Source organism: Acanthopagrus latus, chromosome 3 (genome assembly GCF_904848185.1).
Source record: "Acanthopagrus latus isolate v.2019 chromosome 3, fAcaLat1.1, whole genome shotgun sequence".
NCBI lineage: Eukaryota > Metazoa > Chordata > Actinopteri > Spariformes > Sparidae > Acanthopagrus > Acanthopagrus latus.
In genome coordinates this window covers 19,140,102-19,156,424 of record NC_051041.1, presented here as the reverse complement: position 1 = coordinate 19,156,424, position 16,323 = coordinate 19,140,102, and the positions used below count along the sequence as shown (strand labels likewise).

The following is a 16,323-nucleotide window of genomic DNA, read 5'->3' as shown; positions in this document are numbered from 1 at the left end:
AAGAGTCATGATTAGCTAATGTCATTATTATCATACATTTTTAGGACCGGAAAAACCAAATTGGGATCCAGTGCACTAAAACATCAATGTGTAGAGCAACAACAGCAGCTCTGATTCCTTGCTCCTTATCAGCCTTTTATTCTATGTAATTCAGGGACAATGCTCCTTTCTTTTTCCATGTCGTCTAACCAAATGGATCATCAGCCGATGGTGATGCTAACAGGAATCAAGGATTCATCTTGTGTTAAAACGAATTATCAAGAAACATTAAAAAGTCAGCTGAAAATATGGTTTAGTTAGAGTTAGAATTTTCTTGTGCTAGTTAGCTACAGGTGGTCAAATCTGTTCATTTCAGTTCATTTCAGCCAACATTATCTTTGCTCATCGGCTAGAAATGAGAAGCGTACTTCCTGTTCCATTCATGCCAATTTTTGAGGGGGTAAATCTGCCAGACTTATGAATTGTAATGTCATAACCCAAAATTGCATATGAAGTGCTTAAGGACAGAAAGACTGACAGTGACGGCAACCACGACTGAGAAGGATGCGGCTCAGCTGACGGTCAATTGTGTGTGCAGTGAGAAAACTGAGGCGTAATTCAGGTGTGGGACTGATTTGAAGGCCACTATTGACTGTTGTTCTTGAAGAGGAGACAAAAGGCTTGAAGGAAGAAAGTTCTTTCTTAGACACTGAATGCACTTTCAACAAAAGAAGAGAAATGTTTCTGTGTCTCCTAGTTTTGTGGATTCAGAGTGATAAAGTTGTCTTTTGGATGAAACAGTGAGCGTGGTGCGTGGTGCCTCGGAGCGTGCAACAGCAGCACAGTCTTCCCAGCCACAGTTTAGCTTCATCCAGGCTGGAAGTCACATCAAAACGAGGGGAAAGAGCATAATGTAATTACTCAAATAATAACATCCAACTGACTTTAATTAAGAGTAAGAAATTTAATTTCACGCAATGCGGCTCAAGAAAGAATTAAATCACATTTAGCGCTTCATCACCTATAATCAAGTTCATCACTCGACACCCCGCAGCTTCTGAACGCATCGGTGTTAAAACACGGAGCCCGTTTGAAAAACACAGCTGCACGTTTCAGTCCGTCTGCCTGCACAGTGTGTTGTTCTCTTGATTGTTGTCGACATGTACAAATCAAGGTGCGGGGAAAGAGCTGTCAAACAGTGGTGTTGTGGGAAGCTGAGAGAAAAACTGGAGATGAGACGTCAGAAAATTGTGTGGATTGAATGCGGCTACTGAACAAAGTAACATGTATCATACACGAGTTAGAGTCTTCTGAGACATCTAAAACTATTCCTCTCTCTCACACACACACACACACACACACATACACACGCACACACACACACACACACACACACACACACACACACACTGTACTTATAACTTGACTGGTCCATCCTGCAACCTTTATCTGCTAACTCAGCACAAAGTACACTCTCTGCAGCCCCACAAAGACACACCGCTGCCTTTTAAAGACACATACATATTCACAGACGCCGAGAGCTTATCTTCACATCTCCCAATCGCAGGGTTCTTGAAGTCAGGAGATGGTGAGATCTACCTTTTTTGTCGACACCATTTACTCTGCCTTTCTTTTTTTATCCTTGTTGTTCACCACTGCCCCATTTCCATCAGATACAATGGAGATAAAGGCTTTGTCAGGAGTTATCGTGGCTGGAGGGAAACAGAATTAATAGTTAGGAGAAGAACAGGGGAGACGAGTCAGAAGGAAACTGGAAACTGGGGGGGAAGCGACGAGATGGAGATGGGAGGTGAGAGAGGTGGTGCTTGACGAAAAGCAACGTGCCCTTTAACACCTGGAAAAGCACTCTAAAGGCTGTTTTTTTCTCTCCTCTTTACTGTGGTGATGCTAATACTGGCTGACTTCATACTTCTGTTATATTTGGTGTTTTTAAACCTAGAGAATGAGTCATTGTAGGACATCCTGTCAAGCTGATGATCTACGGTGCACAGCTTGGCTTGACTTTGATCAGTCTGAGCTGTATTTTAGCCGGCTTGGAACGCTCAGCATCCTTCAGTACCGTAACTGGAATTTAGTATATCAAAATCTAACAAACACAAACACATGCAGTCCTGAGCCCTGCAGAGGGATGTAGGCCATGGTGGGTTAAATTACACGCTGACGTCAGTCGCTGAGAGGGGAACATTAAGCAGCACAACATGGGGGAGATGAGATGACTTTGATTTCATGCAAATGATGATGTGCAAGACTGACAAACTATTGTATAACCTCTCCACCACTCCACTTTGTGAAGGAACATGAAACAAAACCGAAGAGAACACAATAAATACAATCAACTTTAATCTTGATTCACTTCAGCTGCTGACAAGGGGCGACTAGTGACAAATGTTAAGTATGAAGCCTGATAATGTAAAGGTCAGCTTGAAAAGGCCAAGATGTCCTGCATAAAGATTGCCGGCAAGTTCAGGCTCTGTCTCCAACAAGCTGACTGACAGTGAAGAACAGGTTTTATACTGTATGATTTGCATTTACTCATGAGTAAATCACTTCGGTAAACAATTTTCAAACATTTATTATAACCCTGAAGTCTGTGAAACGCGCTAAATGCTGTCATCAGACTTTTACTCACACTCGTGGGAGAAACTGGCCCTTTGCACACAGATCAGAGAGGGTGGATGATATTTGAGTGGACTGTTGCATACTCAGGCACTCTGGCAGTAAGGCGGAGGACACACTGCGGAACTTGAACCCCGTTTCGTCTCAAGCTGTGATCAAAGGAAAGCATTTGCTTGTTGACAAGCTAATTAGCACATAGTACGAGTGCCACTCCAGGATCCCGCTAGTAGCTGCATGTAGCCTTAAAGAGATTGGATGGTCTTGGCTGAGTCCACTTCCTCTTTGATGGGTTGCGTTTGAGTCTTGCCAAAGCAGGTAATGATACCATACTGGCACTCATGCAGCACACCGCTGTGAGTATTCCCCCAAGTTTCCACCTTGCCAGAGATAAAAATTCAGTACATTTTTAGGTCTTTAGAGAAGTGAGGCAGTACTTTTTGATGTATACAGACAGTTATTACACTTAAATTGCAGGGTGCACAAGTAAAAAGTGTTCGACAAGGACAAACCTGGGTGATCTGATTATGAAATGCAGCGAGCTGAACAGAAAGTTAGGGAACTGGAATGTAATAATGACTCGACAAAGATCTACCACACAGGCAGTTATATTATAAGAAACTAGCTGACTCCAGCTGACCCTCTGCAATATCCCAGCTAAAATAAGTAATATGTGACCTTTCTTCCATCCTGCCTGTTATTCAACAGCCCTCGAGATGTTATGGAATCACTGGCCTTATCTACCAGCGCCTCGTCGTGGCCAGGGTCTGCTGAAACCAACTGAGTTTTAATTCTGTTTTCGAAAACAGAGCAAACACTTGGCAGCGCGCTTTCATTAGGGAGGAGAGGTCAGAAGTGTGCTCACAGTGTCAGAGTGTGTGGTGTTCGGATAGCAATAAGAGGGTATGGTGCTTATTGAATGTGCTTTACAATGTGGCATTCCAAGATAATTGGACCGGGCTGCTGATCAGCAGAAAAGTCAGACTCAGAGGAGGAGTCCTCCATCTCCCAGAGCTATTAAACCCATGCAACATATAGGGAGGAGAGGGGCATGCTGGGTAACGTCATTGATGATTCATGGAGCACCGAGATAACTGTAGTAGTAAACTGTAACATTTTTGACATATTTTAGCGATGTTGGCTAGCCACATGCTAATGTCGGGTCGCCATGGCTTGTTCTTAAAACACTGTACAAAAACGAACATATACAAAGCTGTGAAAACTGTGAAAAAACAAAAAGGATTTTCACTAAGTTACGGATAAAAAAGGCAGCTGTTGCTCAGGGGTAGAGCCAGCGTCTTGTTATCAGAACAACGCTGGTTCAATTCCTTGGGCAAGATACTGAACCCCAAACTGCTCCTGATGTGCTGGTCGGCACCTTGCATGGCAGTCACCACCGTCAGCGTATGAATGTATTTGTGAATTATTGAAAGTCGCTTTGGACAAAAGCATCTGCTAAATGCCCTAAATGTAAATGTAAAAAGCACAGTGATAACCATACTGTTTATAGGCAACTGTTAGCGACTGTAGCTAGCCACATGCTACCGTTAGGTTGCCATGGCTCACTTTTAGATGCTTGGGAGAGCTGCCAAAAAAGAAAGTGAACGCGAGCAGTGAAGCACCGACGGTTCTACTATCATGTGTCTATGCAGAGCTTTCTGGGAAGCCAGCTAGGCTAGCTGACAGGCTAACCTCGCAAGCTGGAAACACCAACAAAATGATCAAAAACGTGAAAAAACCTTAGCCACAAAAATGAACAGAGGGGTAAATGTAGAGTTGGCACTTGAAGCAAAAGAACCTGCAGTCTGTAAAGAGGATGTACATGCACTGAGCAAGTGGAGACTCAATACGGCCGATGTGTGGCGAATATGAGGGGGGGATGATGAACTGAGAGAGAGATAAAGACAAAAGGAGGCGACCAGGACCGAGGCAGAGTGTCTGCCTCGCTTGCCCTCTCGGCCAAATGAGGCAGACAAGAGAGAACATTCCTGGTGGTTTTCCAGAGATAAAATTGCAGCACAGAGGAGTGGAAAGACTTAAAGCGCTGCACTTCAGGGGGATGAGCTCACTCATTTTCCCCTCGTAGGCCTCTGGCCCACATTCAACGCTCTCCCAAGCTCACACACACAGACTGGACTGATGACACACACATTTACAAGCTTTTCACAGCAGTAAACTTAGACATGACATGCAGAGGTCCGTACACGTCTCAAATGAGATTGTGCTATGTGACATTTCTGGCATCCTGAATGTATACATAGTGGGGGTTGAGGCTGGATTGGACCATAAGAGAAAAGAAGCCGGTTGGTCAGTTTAAAAACATGTTTGAAATATTATCCTGACCACAGTGATCACTTGTCTGACACTCTTTAGCACTGAGCAGCACTGAACTTGATAACCGTCTGCCAAGGTTGCTCATTATGCATTTTGTAAGCAGTTCTGATGAAGTTCCAGATGCACATTTTTCCCTGTGGTGAGCAGAGTCAACACGGGACAGGTTCATTCATGAGGCAGCAACACTAAAGCTGCTACAAGTTAAAGTGTTTTGCTCGAGCTTATTTGCCAGTAATGTTCAGGACACAGCCTGCTGTAGCCTACAAACCAGCCGAGTCACACCCTGAAGGTTACTTATCAGCCCTAAACATTGCCCATCAGCAGTGGAAATAGGGTAATTAAGGCTTCTTAACTTTTATGGCGAAGGGTCTCTCTCAAATTCCCTGAAATAAAAACGGCAAACTCACGGTCTTGACAGAACTAATGGTTAATGACATCGCTTTAAAGACACCATGAAATGAACACTTACAGGGACGTTTTTATGTCCATGTCCAATCAGTGTTGATGGAAAATGTTGCCAACTGAGCAATTACTTCTTCCTTGTGTGCAACATTGGCTGAAAAAGCTGCGTTGTCATGACATATACCAGGATGCACGACTGTGTATCCTTTGCACTCGGGATGCCGTTTTTGCTGTAAGAAATGAAGCTAGTTTACAAGCAAGAGAAAGTTTTGTTTGGCAGCAGACTCCCTGGCTCAAGAAGCTAATTCCAAACTGAAATAGCCAGTGCTCCTTCTTTAAGGAGGTTATTAATGGTGATAACATAACTAGCAACTGACTCTGCAGTGCCTGTCGGCTCTAATATGTGGGCTTTTAGCTCACTGTTTTGTTTTCTGACCTGCACCTTCAATGTTTTGTTTCAGTTTCACTCCTCTCGTCGACCTCATTTCCAGCAGCGGAATGCTGCTTTAAGTGATAAAGCTCTGATGAACCCACTGCACACTACAGCCCGGCATCAAACTGCAGACAGGGAAAGAAAGTGCAGCATTTGGCAGTAGAAGAAGACAAGATTTTTCACAGGATGAGTCGGTGGAGACCAAAACAGGACTAAAAGGAGCGTAAATATTGGACTTGCCTTTGTCGGGCGGCAGGACACATGATTTTAAATGAATACCAATGTTGTTGGACCATGTATGTTGGATTAGTAAATAAATAATCTCTATAAATGTGCATATGACTGGCATCTGGCTTTTGTTGCATGCAGGTAAATGGTATGTGTACCTGCATTTATATGCTTATGTAAAGAGATGAACTGAAATTAGGGCCAGGCAATATGTGATATGGGACTAAACATCATCTAAGACTTTGGACTGTGATATGGCATAAGTGTTATCTTTTCTTGGTTTTAAAAGCTGCATTACTGCAAAATGATAATTTTCTACACTTTCCAGACTGTTCAACCTGTTCTAACACTAGGCCTTTCTGCCAAGGTTGCACCAAAATGTTCTTTCACTCATCTAAATTTGCCTGGTGGTCTTTTGGGAAGAGGAAGTCTTGGCCCGGATCTCTGCTATCCAGTTTTCCTCTGTCTACACTGGAAGCGCCTGAATCATCAGACAATAGCCCGTGGGTTCCGAGGTTGGTATGTAGGCAGATGTTTGTTAACATGGTGGCCGTTGTTCTGACAGCTAGTCCTGGCAACCAAGTCTGGTCAGAAAAATAACCCAATGCTGACTGAACTTTCCTGGCAAACTGGAATTCTACAATTCTTTCTATAAAACAAACTCTGTTGACTGATATCCTGACATCCTGTTTGCAGGCACTGCATTAAGAAGGCAAAGCAGCCCGTTAGTGTTGTTTTAGGATGACTTTTCATTCCACTTCCATAGAAAGTCAAATCTATGTATTTGTTATGAGAGTAAGTGAGCAGCTAGAGAGTGTAATCAGTATCATAATCTGAACACAAGCTTATATCTTCCTATTCCTGCAGCGTAATGTACTTTTGTCTTTGCTCCCAGCTGCTTGTTTTCTAGAACTTCTGTTTCTGTGCAAATATGTTTATTACTACTTCACTTCATTACCACCACAAAACATACAACTCAGCTCAAACCCAGACAGAAGGAAACAGAGTAAAACAAAATCAATACATAAATCCATTACTTGACATAGCATAGGGTCTGTGGTGCTCAAAAAAAAACATATCAGCAGCATTTTACGAGTAAGAGGGGATGTTAGCAATTTATTTTAACTATGGGGACTAAGTGTCTCTGGCTGATACAGTGCAGAACTGCAGTGCAATCATCCAGCTCGACTCCTCAACACCAGTTTTACTTAAACTTGCTTCCCTGCTGTAATGTCAGCAAATTACCAGTGAGTGGAGATTTGGATGAGTCAGAAGAATGGTGATCATGTGTGTGTGTGTGTGTGTGTGTGTGTGTGTGTGTGTGTGTGTGTGTGTGTGTGTGTGTGTGTGTGAGCCTGTGTGAGCCTGTGTGAGCCTGTGTGAGTGTGTGTGTGTGGTGCTCGCTGTGACAAAGTGTTGTAGCTGCACTTGAAAAAGCACTCTCTTCCAAACACTGGGGGAAAGGACTCAGGGGAGCTGCGAGCTGACTCAGGCTCATCTGAAAAGCTCTGACTAGGGTCTCCAAAGAGGGACCCCCCTCCTTCCACAAAGCTCCCTTTAGAGCTCCAAGAGCTATGGAGGTTTGCTCGGCCCCCCGAGTAATATCACAGAGCTGGCCCCCGAGAACATACTGACAGCGCGATGAGGGAGTATGACAGTTCAGAGTGAAATAAATAAATAAGACAAGACAACAAAAGAGAGATTTCTCTTCACCTCTCTGCCTCTTGATTTCTTGGTTGTCTGTTTCTGTCTCTGTTGCACTCACACACACACACACACACACACACACACACACACACACACACACACACACACACACACCTGGGTGAAAATATCAACATATGCACATTCTCTACCAGCAGATAAGTAGAGTGGCATTTGAACAAGATCACAATCTCACATAAGTGCATACAGACGTTGACATAAAACTCAAGGTGCCTGTATATGAACACAAAGAAACTCAAAAAAAAAAGACAGAAATGAATGATTGATGGCTCGAGAAGAGCAACACAACCACACACACGGTTAACACACACGCCTCCTTGCCACAGCTTAACCACAATTCCACCAACAGCCACCAGCATCAAACAGACAGAGGCTGTAATTACAGTTCATTTTCATTCCAGGCTTTGGCCGCATCGCACATACAGGGCACACACACACACACACACACACACACACACACACACACACACACACACACAAAGAGATGCAAATGGACACAGTTTCATCAAAGTCAGACTGGCTCCAAAGCTCAACGAGTTGGTCAAGCACACAACTCCTGAACCGACTGAACCGAAGTCTCTCACCAGTTTTAATGGCTCTGTGACTGTGTTCGCATTTAAATGAAGGTGTTCTGTTTTGAGAAGCAATTAGTCATTTGTGGCCTTTACCATTAACATTTTGTATCCACAGCCTTAGTGGTGGGCAGAAGTGATATTGGACAAATAAAGGAGTTTAACAGAGCTCTAGAGCCGCTTTGGTTGTCAGAAAGTGATTTTATTTTCTTGAATCCACTTTGGAATAAATGTTCAACTTGATTTATTTTACACATCTTTGATGATAAAGCTTTGACATTCAATTTGACATCATTGCAATTATGTTTATCCTTGGAGAGAGTTAAGTGAGAGGATTGATGTGATTCTAGTGTCCTTTGATAGCTAGATACGTAAAGAGGGACTCTTGTTCAAACTGGACCTTTCATAAACTCAGAGTGCTTTTCCATTCAGTCATTCCGAACACCAGTCACTGCAGGGACTCTGTTTGAGAAGTGGAGCAGCAGAACGCCAAGAAGCAGTCAGTGCCTCCTGAACAGGTGAAATTGCATTCCTAGCTAAATAAGGCAATTGTGGACAGACGGGTGAATTAACAGAATAACAGAATCCGCTTGGATACAAATCAAAGAAGCAATTCTGTTTTCTGACATCAGATCAGCAGTCGTTGTCTTATCAGACATATTTAGCACATTTGTTTGAGTTGAGTTGCAGGTTAACGTTACTGATAGAGCTGTAAAACCTCAGGGTAAAAATGTTGTTAATGGATAACATTGCTGGTGTTCTATAAATCTACAAATAACCCTTAAATTTGGACAGAAAGAGCACGCTTTACTTCTTTGAACAATCACTCATCTAATTTCTGAAGCCAACTGAGTTGCTAACTTTGCAAGATAGGCCCTGGTGGCAGATTCCCTCTATGACAAGTTTCATGCTAGTCTAAGCTAACCAGCAGCTGTCTGTAGGTTTACACTGAAAGGAGAGCTATGAGAGGGCATCATCTCATCTTCCTCTTTGCAAAAAACATCTTGTTTGTTCTGAACATTTATTTGTCTTATCTGGAAATGTGGCTCACCAAATACACGCAGTAATGTTTCTCCCACTGGCACATGACTCCAATAACCCATGGACTTAACATTGTGATGACATCATAGTTCGTTCATCAACTATAAAATCCACCTGGCTCAAAGGTTCATCATAGAAAAAGTCATAATTGACTTTGTTTGCAGCACATGGTGTCCTTTACAGATGTTTCTTTTACGATGGTGCATTTCTGGCAAACCTGGAAACGAGGCTGAGTACGTCTAAATAACACATTGATCTGGAAACTCACCTTGCTCCGATGTCAGCTCATCACATGATCCAAAGCTGAGGGCCAACAGAGTCAGAGTGGAGCAGAGAAGCCACATGGTGTCACTCCTCCGAAAAACACCTCACCTCACCTCACCTCACCTCACCACAGCCACCAACTGATGGATGAACAGAAAAAGAGAAAGTCAAAAAAGTCAAATCCTCCCCGCATTCTGTCAGCGTGCCACCCAGTCTGCTCACTCGGACGACAGCTGCACATTATGCTTGACTCCTAAATAGACGTTGATGTATATTTATGAGTCAGTCACAGTTGATGTGTTAATTATGTGGTATGATGCAGGCTTTGTTAGTGGCATATGAATTAACCAGAATGTCCCTCATTAAGGAGTGTAACTCTATAAAGTCTGATCATAGTCATTATCCTGTCCATCTGGTTGGCCTTTGACTGGGCAGCTGCTTCACACACACACACACACACACATACACACACACACACACGCATGCATGTAAATATGTCTGAGAAAGTACACTTAAGTGTGCACACACACACACGCGCACACACACACACACACACTCATGACGTCCGTATTCAGGAAACCATTCTTGGAGTCAAAAAGAAAGTACACATACGGCTGCGAACAAACAAATATCGAATGCACACATGCAACACAGAAAAAGGCAAAATGCACATTGCAGATGATTTACATGCAGGCTGGTTGGTCCAGAGTCAAACAGACTGAGGGGCCAAAACACACAAACACATCTGGAGACTATTCTGCTGGAGCCATAGTTGTGCTGCACCAGATGCTTCTACGTGGCCCAACAACAAGCACAGACACACACACACACACTCAGAATCATGCAGAGATCAAAATGTGTGCCACGTCTAAATAATCATTACGTTCGGTTCCTCTCTCTTACTACAGCTCCTATTCATGCACACACGCAAGAATGCGCGCACATAAACACACCCTCCCACTCTGACTTGCATAAACACATCCCAGCTGACCTGGACCTGCCCTCAGCATGTGTGAGGACCCGATAACTCTGCAGTGTTTACAGGTACAGCAGGGCCCTGAAGGCAGGCAGCGAGCAGACTGTGTCTCCATGCACACACCTGTCCCGTCTGCCAGGAGAAATGACCCCCATGCTCCCCAGAGGGGTACACAATGTGGTGCTCCTGCCCGGCCGAGGACATGGCGTGAATACCATCTAGCTTGACCTGACTGGGTTGCTAACAGGCAATGTGGTGGAGGACAATGTTTCACATTATGTTCTGAAATAACCACGACAGCTTGACATGCCCCACGTAGTGAATTATGCATTCAATTTTAGGGGCTTGGTCGCGTCCCTTGTTTTCTTACATTTTGAAAAGACTGGGTCATTCTAGGAAAAAGGGCTTTGTAAGATGGTGTATAGTCATGCAGGGGTCCAATTTATCTGTGTTCAGAAATCTTGACAACATGGACACTTCTCATTTAAAAGCAGCTGCGAGCTAAACATCAAGAAGAAAAGTTTCCCCCTGCAGTTGGATGGGTGGAAGGTTAATCAAAGCCTTCGACGGCTGTGTCTGAGCACTCTGAAGCTGCAGCCATTATTATAGGCTTCATGCCACACGATCACAATAATAAGAAAGTTCACACAGTACATAATACATAATGCATCACAGTCCAGAAAACACAGGCTGAGGGAAAAGTTACAGCTCATTGCTATTATTGTCTGGCCATAATCCAAAACAATTTAATAGGCTTCCTAATATGTGTTGCCATGGATGTCTCTCTTCCTCCTTCTCTTTTTGCACTCCATCTGCAGCTTCGCGGCCAGCCGGCTGGCTATAGCAGATAAAGGAAATACGGGGTTAGGCCATTGGGTTTGGTTGTTGGGCTGGCCATGAGCCCGGTAAACAGGCCTGCGATTCACCGGGTCACTGAGTATGAAGTCAATACAGGAAGGAAGACAATGACATATTTGAATGTCTTCCAGCACAACAAGTCTGAGGACCAGAGCAGGACAAAAGTGTTGACCGACATCTATGTTTATTTGTCTCCCTTGAAGATGCTTCGGTTCTGGGTCCAGACCCAGTGCCTTCTTTCTATGTGTAGTACAGCTATCAGTTCCAGTCCTTTCTCTGACTTGAATAGACAAACAAAAGCGGCACTGACACTGTGGCACACAACAATGAAAGTAATTTGTGTTCAGTGCTTAGCAATTTCTGTTGTCACGCATTTCATCATCATTGCTGCCTCTTACAGATGGAACAGCAGCCCCAACACAGGCATGTTTAGAGGAACACACTCTGACAGAGTTAAATGAAACATGTCCTCTCTATGGCCTGACAACAGAATTGCTTATTAGCCACCCGGACACGGATGATTAAATAACAGTGAACCAGAAGCCCACTGTTTAGTCTACTTTGCATCTGTTTAAATGGGAGTACCCGGCGTAAATGTGTCAGTCATGCCCTTCCAGCTGTCGCTCTCAACACACTGCAGCAAGAAGATTGATGGACAGCTCACTCGCAGGCTATCCCGCTTCCAATCTACCCCATTCTATCTCACACATACAAACACACACAGTCAAGTTCTGGTGCTGGGCAGTAAAAACAATCTCCTGATCTGTCAGCGAAGTTGTGACCCCGACTGAAGCCTCCAGAGAAAGTACTTTCTAGCAGAGAAGTTGACTGAGATGCAGCAGTAAGACAAAAGTCCTGCATCATAAGTAAATGGACATGCAGGCATGCATTCACTGACTGACATTCACTGTTAATTTACTGTGTGCCACAGAAGGAAAGGGGCAGAGATAAAAAAGACTCAACATTAAGGCTGCCAGACAAACATACATACATACACAGTGACACAAGCCTTCTTTACAACATGCACTATTGAATTAGAATCACAGAGTCAATTCTTGTAGTTTACAAGATGATTAAAGGTCTACATTTTAGAGTTTTTCTTCTGTAGGGAACTCGAACTCTGCGAGCTATGACTAAGTGCTGCCTGAACAGAGTCAGATGGAAAAGTATTAACAAGGCAGAGCCCATAGATCTAACTCATGTCACAGCATCGCGCCTTGCCATGGGCGAGAAATGGCATGTCCACCCTGGTGCTGTGGTTTCATCACAGCCGATTGGAGCTTGAGCAGATCATCTGACGCCGGAGTGAAAGCCGATTACACCCATTCGCGTTAAAGACAAAGCCAGACCTAAGTGGGTGTTAGTGGGTTGTATGTCCACTGTGAAAGGGGTAACATCTTTAGCATCGGCATTGGTCACGATGTGTCTATGGCGTACATGCTGTCATCTGCCCAACTAAATGAGCATCTGGACGGATCCCCAATGGGAGCGAATTGCTCACACTAACATGCTAATGTGGTCAAAATGATCTGAATATAATGATGTTTAGCAGGTATAATATAGTTTAGCATGTCAGCATTTACAGTATGTAAGCCCTTATCCCAGTACCGTGGTACATCTGATATAGAGTATGATGTCATGTTTGATTGATAGTAGTTAACTATAACAAGTTAACAATTTTGGTGACATGATGGTGGCATTGGAAGAAATGTCAGGAGATCATAAAATGTATAACTGCAAATGAATCCAGGGGCGAACGTGAGTTTTGGTTTCAGATTTATTAGCAAGCCATCCAATAGTTGTTGAATTCCACAAACAGGAACCGTCATGGTGGTGCTAGAGGCAAAGTCAGAGGATTAAGTCAGCGTGATTCATCCTCTGGGAACCACGAATGGTGGTGCCAAATCCTCTGCCAATCCATCTAAAAGTTCAGTAGATATTACAGATAACAAGCATTTTGGCCTGCTAGCGGCACTGGAAAAAGTTACGCAATCACTCAAGTTATTAGGATTTGTTCTGTGAGAGCTCTGACAGTCACACAGTGCACAGACAGACATACAACAGTGCTGCCAATATGGAATAAAAAGATGGACTTCTTTCTGCCAGATAGATTGGGAAGAATCAAACCTCTCTGTTGCATGTTTCTGACAGTCAGGCACTTCCCTTCACTGTTCTTCTGTTATGTCATCTTGAACACAAAAATGTATTCATATACACTGTTGGCTCCTGGAACTTGGGGTGCGCTTCAGGCCAAACCTTATGAGTGCACTGTAGGCCTGTTGCAGCGGGGAACTAGGAGAGGATAAAAGTATCTAAAGATGCCTTCAGGCTTTGATAGACACTCCAGATATCCACTGACCGAGAGTAATGGAAACCTGGAAACTGCACAACACTCAATGCCAGACTGAGGCAAGTTTTTACTAGTCTTACATTCTGTGGAGTGTTTGACTCAAACATTTGTGAATGAGAAGCAGGTCAAAACAGTTGCAGACTGTGAGCAACAGAAGAGAGTGTTGAGGAGATCCAAACTTCTCTCTGCTCAGGGTCAGCTTCACTGAGATGGGAGCTTTTGGTCATTTACGATGTGAAGTGACGCCGACTCTGAGCCTCAACCCCCTGCTGTGCATGGCTGACTCATCCTTCAGCAGGGGAGATGACCTGCTTCCTCTCTTAACTTCAGATTTCTGATGAGTTGCACGTTCACGTCACTGCTGACCCGAATATGGCAAAGAGACAAGTGGGTGATGCACTTTGCTGCAGGCCCACAGCGCAGGCTTGGAATCAGCCGGTGAAACAGATACTACTAAGCCCACGGCTAAACACTGCATGTGTTATCTGCAACAGGTTGAGTGTTGCTTTAATGTGCAGTTAAAATTCAAGCAGACCGATCTGTAACATTTACAGGGTTATTCCCCAAGGTCGGAAGAGGGAGTGGAAACTGTTACTGCAGGGGAGCGAAGCATCCCTGGAGATTCTGCACCATAGAAGGGTCTCCACACTTATTAATGACCAGGGTCCTTACGTTGCGTTTGTCTTAATACAACCCCATTAGAAAATACGTTGTGTACTGAAGAGAGAATGACACCACAAGAGAAAGATCTTCACTTACTGATTTTTATCACGCATTAACAAACTGAATAAAACAAACTGCTGAATAAACAGAATAAACAAACTAGCCAGCACAATAATATATTGTCTTACTTTGTTTATATGTGGCGGGCCCTGCCACTTCTCTAGCTTCAAAAAGTGTGTGGTGAAGTGTGGAGATTTTATTCTCCTCTGAGAACAGCTGGTTTATTCAGTTATGGAAAAGACAAATATCTCGAGTTTGTAAAAATACCTTTTTAATATTAAAGTTCTGACTTTGAGCTTCATCTGTGAAAAACTACATAGTGGCCCCTTTAAACACATGCATCACCTAGCTGTTTCACATTTCCAAAAGAGGGCGGGTGGGGGTGGCTCACAGAAAACTTTCAAGAACCCCTTGTAGCTTTCTCAAACATGGGATGGCTGACTCATGAGGAAAACAGATGTGACCGTGGCACTCGAGCTTCCTTCCCCAGGATTTTCCCTCTTATTCCCAGATACAGGATCAAAGTTGATACTTCTTTTTTTTTTTTTTTTTTCGGACACACTGATGGAATCTGTGCAGTCCCACGCTCAAGACATTACTCCACCAGAGTGACATGTGGGAGATCCAAACACATGGCTGCTGGGGGGGTTTCCATGCCACAGGGGCTGGATGTTGGAGGTTTACAGTGACAACTCAGAGTGTGTTGCATGGAGGCCTGGCTTGGATGTGAGGGGAAAATGAGCATCACTTCAGCCAGCAGCTATACCAAATAGGGTATTTGTGGTTTTTAAAGTTACTCACAAAACCCAATAAAGTCATGCAGCACTGCTAAATATTAGAGCAACGCAGCAGATTCAGCTTTAACGCTCTCCAGGGGGATAAAGTAAGTTGGTCATGCTCACTTAAAATCATTACACTTTTCTTTAGCATCACTATGATCATCCCTCGGGGAGCTGCACTGATCTGCTGTATGATGCTCAGTGTGCAGGGACTTTGCGGTATTTACTTCACCATCTTCTGTGCAAAACGCCTGTGATAACCTCCACGCAGTCTGAGCCTGTTGCAGGACAAACCCACTGCAAAAAGTTTCACCCAACAAAAGTTTCACTCCCTCCGCGCGACGTGCATTCACTGCGACGCTTCAGCCACCGCTGACAAAGCCCCGAGAAGACATACCTTCAACTACTGGTGAATCCACAGATATGCGTCCACATTAGTCCGTCAGTAAATGCGCGTTTGTATCCAGGGGAGTCTGGAGCTGCGATGCAAATGTAATCCAGTGTGAGTCTGTCTGTCTGCTTTGGTCCCCCCTTGACTTCTTCTTCCACGGAGAGAAAGGAAAGAAGAAGAAGGAAAAAAGTTACTGCAGGATTGTTCGAGTCCAACTTTTCCCCTCCCCTCCTCTCTCTCTCTCTCTCTCTCTCTCTCTCTCTCTCTCTCTCTCCCGCAGCTGCACAATTTAAATCCCCAGTCTTTCTCTCCCCCTTCTCTCTCTCTCTCTCTCTTTCTCTCTCTCTCTCTATCTTTCTGTCTCTCCCTTCCCCCTCTTTTCTCTTTCCCCGTTTACCTTTATCTCTCTCTCCCCTTTTCCCCTCCTTCTCTCTCTCCCCCCTTTTCACCTCTTTCTCTCCCTCCCCCCTTTCTCTCCAGCTCTCTCCCACAGTGTCTACCTCTCTTCCTGTCTCCTTTTTTCAGCTCCTCTCTCTCTCTCTCTCTCTCTCTTTGGGAGATCCCCCCCTCCCCAGTGAAACCTGTAGTGACATCACCATGTCCACGCAGTGCTGGAGAGGCAGCCCCGGGGCCG

General features: G+C 44.2%; 1 protein-coding gene across 4 annotated transcripts in view; it reads right to left on the bottom strand.

Annotated features, from left to right (window-relative positions):
* col16a1 (collagen, type XVI, alpha 1) overlaps positions 1-15,915 on the bottom strand; it is a 72,563-nt gene extending 56,648 nt beyond the window's left edge. For 3 of the 4 annotated variants that reach the window (XM_037091291.1, XM_037091300.1, XM_037091315.1), the window contains exons 1-2: positions 15,696-15,915; positions 9,617-9,752 (exon numbers count right to left, since the gene is read on the bottom strand). In XM_037091291.1, coding sequence (XP_036947186.1) covers positions 9,617-9,692 — 76 coding nt within the window. In that variant the 5' untranslated portion in view covers positions 9,693-9,752; positions 15,696-15,915. The remainder of the gene's footprint in view (positions 1-9,616; positions 9,753-15,695) is intronic. The other variant, XM_037091307.1, reaches the window with a different exon arrangement.
* Between the last annotated feature and the right edge of the window lie 408 nt (positions 15,916-16,323).